At 41.8% G+C, this 5,000-nt stretch overlaps 1 protein-coding gene across 1 annotated transcript in view; it reads left to right on the top strand.

Moving 5' to 3' along the window:
• Positions 1-5,000, top strand: part of LOC138002887 (proton-coupled zinc antiporter SLC30A2-like) — a 15,876-nt gene that overhangs the window by 9,833 nt on the left and 1,043 nt on the right. Inside the window, exons 5-7 of the mRNA XM_068848874.1 lie at positions 1,703-1,808; positions 3,913-4,047; positions 4,909-5,000. The exon at positions 4,909-5,000 is cut by the window's right edge and continues 1,043 nt beyond it. Coding sequence (XP_068704975.1) covers positions 1,703-1,808; positions 3,913-4,047; positions 4,909-5,000 — 333 coding nt within the window. The remainder of the gene's footprint in view (positions 1-1,702; positions 1,809-3,912; positions 4,048-4,908) is intronic.

The raw sequence follows: 5,000 nt of genomic DNA, 5'->3' as shown, positions 1-5,000 counted from the left end.
TTCTCTAATTAAGTAGCCGGGTAAGTACGAAAGGTTTTAAACTCAAAACAGAAAATTACTAAATGGTTCATTGTTGTATGCTCAAGTTGTCGTCAAAACCTAATTTTTTTTTTAATTTCACGTTGTTGTTTTGTGGACTACGGCAAAGAAATGCACGGGCATTCGTGTTGCACGTGCAGCGCGAGTATTTGTCCTTTCTTAACCAATCATATTCTTGCTTTGAAGCGTTGTCGTTGCTGCAGCCGTCGTCTTTGCTTAAAGTCGTCTTCAGAGTCAAGTGATTTGTGTAACGTCGACGGTACAAAAAGTCTGAACGTTGAACAAAATCGTGATGTGATTGGTCGACTATCGGTTAAGCCTAGATGTCGTTGGCTGTTAAGTTTAAATAGTGATTGGTGCGTTTCGATCCGTTTCGGTCTAATTTCTGCACGTGTATTGTTATGGGTAATCAAATGGTGACGAGTGAAATTGGGGAATTGGCACTGTAGGAAAGTTGCCATGGCAACATTGTAATTTTACATGTGATATCATAAATTAACCCTGAAATTTCGCTCCAAGATTAAGGAGTAACTTGTCACCCATGTTATTATAGGTAAAATAGGTTGGTCAATTATTGTTATCACAACAGTGTGTTGATCTACTGACCGACTGATGTTACACAAATCACTTGACTCTGAAGATGACTTCCGTTCAGGTTGTCGAAACGTTAGTCAATGTCAGCTCAAATATTCCTTCTCAGGACTACACTCACCCGGATTATCGTACTTCCCTTAATTATGTTGCTTAGCTTTATCACAGTGGTGGGGTCAAAACAGAGTTAGGCTCCAATTTAGTTTGTCTTCAAGAGGTCAGATCCCCCTACCCCCATCCCGAACCACAAATAAGGAAAACCCCAGCCCCATTCTTTGCGAACCGTGTGCGAGTTCGTTAACTACCCACAGAAATTCCAAGGAAAAGGGTTGTAAGACCATGCGTCTAGACTTGAAAGTTTAACCCCTTTTGTAGACGAAATTACATACGAGACCCCTAGACATGGTTACGACTCTGCACCCACCTGCACAGTACTACGATTATTGGAAGGGCCTAAGCCAAAAGGGGGCCGGTTGCTCGAAGCCTAGTCAGCGCTAACCGTTGGTTAAGAGGTACCAAAACCTATCGGTTTTCATGCTTCGAGCAATCCGGGCCAGGGACCCGTTTCTCGAGAGTCCCGAAACTTTACGGGCCATTTTCGGGTGTCACAATTCCCTTTGTATCTCAAGAACGGAGAGGATTTAAGTCATCAAACTTCACAGTCATTTTTCTTTTTGTTACTTTGAAAATATGTTAAAAGATCGGTTTTCCAAAACAAGCGGTTTGCAGTTCACAATTGGGTTTTCGGTCCCGAAAAGTTTTCGGGTCTTTCGAGAAATGGGCCCCACTAAGAGATCGCTGTTTCAATTTACAGACTACTAGCGCACATCTGAAATTCGGAACGATTTGAAACAATTTACAGACTACTAGCGCACATCTGAAATTCGGAACGATTTGAAACAATTTCTTCATTACACCACTGTATTTTGCAATGATGTTCTCGTAGCAGTTTTCTTCGTCTTGGCGTAAACTGACTACTAAACTCTCTCATAAAATGAGGATGCTATTTTCACAAAGTTTCGCCGTTACTTGTCTCCTTATGTTGCGTTCATAAATTTTGCTTTCATTTCAGCCTTCATGGGCAATTGCAGACCCAATTTGTACGTTTGTATTTTCCATAATTGTGCTGGGAACGACTTTAGCTATTTTAAAAGATGCTTTAATAGTTCTTATGGAAGGTACGTTAAATGGTCAATGAACTTGCTTATGATAATGTATAACTGAGATTAGTTACTGGATGCTATACAAATCTGAAAGTTGCAACCTTTTTCATTTCATCGCCCATCCACGCTATTCACTACAAAGGATCGAGTCCAGACAGTAGAGAGCTTAATGAGGCTCCCGAGAGTTTTAGGGCGGCGCGCAAGCTGGGCACTAGTATGGCGGGTAAAGCCTCAATCGCGCGAATCGCGCGTGTCTTTAATCAGAATTCTGATTTTTGTGACGTCAGCGTAACCAAATCTGTGAAATCAACTGCTAATTTTTTTGTGTTCCCTTCGGTAAATTTGTCTAATCGAATATATTTAGAAAAATGACAAATTACAAAATATTGGCAAAACCGTTTGGCCGACTTCGACTTTTTACCACTTCAAAATGTCAGGCAATATCATTTTAATAATGTGGCAAAGAATTTAAAAACAATTCACCGAAGGAAAGTTTAAATATTAAGGAATTTAGGCCGAAAATAAGAATATGTCTACCTGATGTGATGCTGCCATGGTAACGGCCTAACCCAAAAGTAAGTGTAAAGGACATCAATATGCTGGATGAAGAACCTTCGCGAATCTACAGCATCAGGAAGTTCTTAGATTTTCAGAGCTTTCTCTCTGTCCCTGGGTAATACATAAAAAGTTCCTGATGCTGTAGATCAGCGAAGGTTCTTCATTCATCATATGCACAGTAGCGTTAGGCCTCACTTGATGTCTTTTACATCTATGTACACACGCTATTTAGGACAACACTCATTTACACTTACCAAAAAGTAAGCCTTATTATATACCTTATTCCAAAATGGCCGCTGATTTATGCGCATACAAATTGGCCCTTGTTGCCTCGTTCAAGATAAAATATTCTTTTGAATTTTAAGCTTAAGAACGAGGCATCAAGGGCTAATTTAAATAAAAACAAAAGAATATTTAAATAGCGGCCATTTTGGAATAAGGTGTATATCGGTACCCATACTATTAAGTTCCCACAGGGAAAACTTTGAGAGAAATTAACTAAGTTTCCTTTTGTAACTCGTGCCCTGTAGTATGGGTATTTGCAAATATAAGGAAAAACCTTATATAACAATGACCACAACCAGGTTTTCTGAGCCCGCGAGACTGAGAACCCCGAGCAAACCATAGTTTTAACGAAAACCGCTGGTCAGCAATCTTGGTTCTGGTCATTGCTGTCTAAGGTCTTCATACATCACGGCATCTAGCAAAATTCACAGATTGGGAAATGGTAACGAAATCACGTAAAACGTAAAATTGAAGTAAGTATTGAATAAAACAGCACATACAGAAGAAGGCCGGGATGGACAAAACTGAAGAAGATTAAAGTGGATTGCAATTGGGGTTTTTTAAAATTGTAAGGCCTAACACTTTTTCAAATTCTACCTCGGTTGTTTGTAACCAGGAGCCCATGAGTAGGAAAGAGCAACTCCCATATATTCCTGTCACGGCGTTTTCACAGACCGATTTATTTTTAGATTGAATTTCGCGCGAATGAGACTCTCACAGGAGCCCGATGACCAATCACAGGAATCTAACTTGACGTCATAGCGTCAACGAACCGGAACTACCTTTGTCGAAACAGCAAAATAGCCCGAAGCATAACTGAAAGCGTTCTAGTGGTCACATAAATCGCAGTGATCACACTCGACTGGTGAAGACGTTATGATAATATTGTTATTGTTCTTAGTTGGTAATTGTTTGGATCACGAAAAATTCCAGGCGGGAAGGACTGTTACTCGTCCTAATGCCAGTTTATTCCATTCATTCCGTTTAATAGAAGCACCCCCTCCCCCCCCCCCCCCCCCAAATTGAGTGTGTCTCTAAGACTTTACCCTCTTAGGACACAAGGAAGATCAAAATGCCGACACATTCTCCCCCTCGGAAAAAGGGGGGAAAGGGGGAAAGATCAGAGAAACCGACTGGATTACCCCTCGGAAATTATCCCTAGTTACCTCCCTCCCCCTGGATATCCAAGTCCATCAAGGAGAGTGGGGTGCATAATACATAAAAAAGGCCCATTCACAAGGAATACGCTCAAACTCAGTTCCTTTTCATCCTGCAGGAGTGCCTAGAGGTTTTAGCTTTAATTCCCTAAAGGCAAGTCTCCTGGAAATCCCTGGAGTATTGGCGGTTCATGACTTGCATGTGTGGTCGCTAACAGTCGGGACAACCGCTATTGCGGTTCATCTCGTTATAGGTAAGTGACGTTAGGAGCTGGCTCCTGGTGACGTAGAAACCAAGATCATGTGTCTCTATTGACAAAAACCTCATCAAAAACTGACTACCAAGCAAAGGTAATGAGATCGAGAGGCAACAGATCGGTCAGTCTTTCTTCCTGCCAGTCAATAATTAGTAGCCAGGCATCGAGACAGCATGTCAATCAGTTATTTAACCAGTAATTCCGTCAGCGAGCCTTTCAATCAGCCAGGCATTCTGTCTGTCTGTCAGACAGTCAGCCAAACAACCAGACAGCCAAACAGACATGCAATCAGCCAGCCAGCTATTCATTCAATTTATCTCCCAGTCATTTCAATCCCAGCCAGGCATTTAGTCAGTCAGACAGTCAGCTAAACAGCCAGAACCAATAGGACATTCAATTAGCCAACCAACCAGTTATTCAGCCAAGCTGTCTCCCAGTCATTTTTCTCAGCCGGGCATTCTGTCAGTGTCTCTCTGTCAGTCAGTCAATCAGATATTCACTATGACAGCCAGCCAGTTATGCAATCAGTCATCTCGCAAGCCCACTCATTTAATCAAGCAGGGGTTCTGTTAGTCTGTCAGTCAGCCTGACAATCAGACATTCAACCCACCATCCAGCCAGCCAGTTATTTAATAATTACCTCATTACGTCAGCCAGTCATTTAATCAGCCACCCATTCCGTCAGTTAATCAGTCAGTCAGTATTCGATCAGCCAGCCAGCCACTCAATCAACCAGTCACTGAATCAGGCATTCATTGTCTGTCTGTTAGCCAATCAGCCAGCTTATCCCCATACCACGCCACTGAACAAAAAAGGAAAAAAGCCTCGGTTCCTCTTAATTTTGTTTCATTTCTACAGATGACAGCTGTAGCTCACAAATGGCGTTAGAGGAAGCATCAAGAATTTGCAGCCAAGAATTTGATATTCAGCACAGTACAATCCAAGTAGAG

This window comes from Montipora foliosa, chromosome 5 (genome assembly GCF_036669935.1).
Source record: "Montipora foliosa isolate CH-2021 chromosome 5, ASM3666993v2, whole genome shotgun sequence".
NCBI lineage: Eukaryota > Metazoa > Cnidaria > Anthozoa > Scleractinia > Acroporidae > Montipora > Montipora foliosa.
The sequence above is the reverse complement of the archived record's forward strand: the minus strand, read 5'-3'. Positions and strand labels throughout refer to the sequence as shown.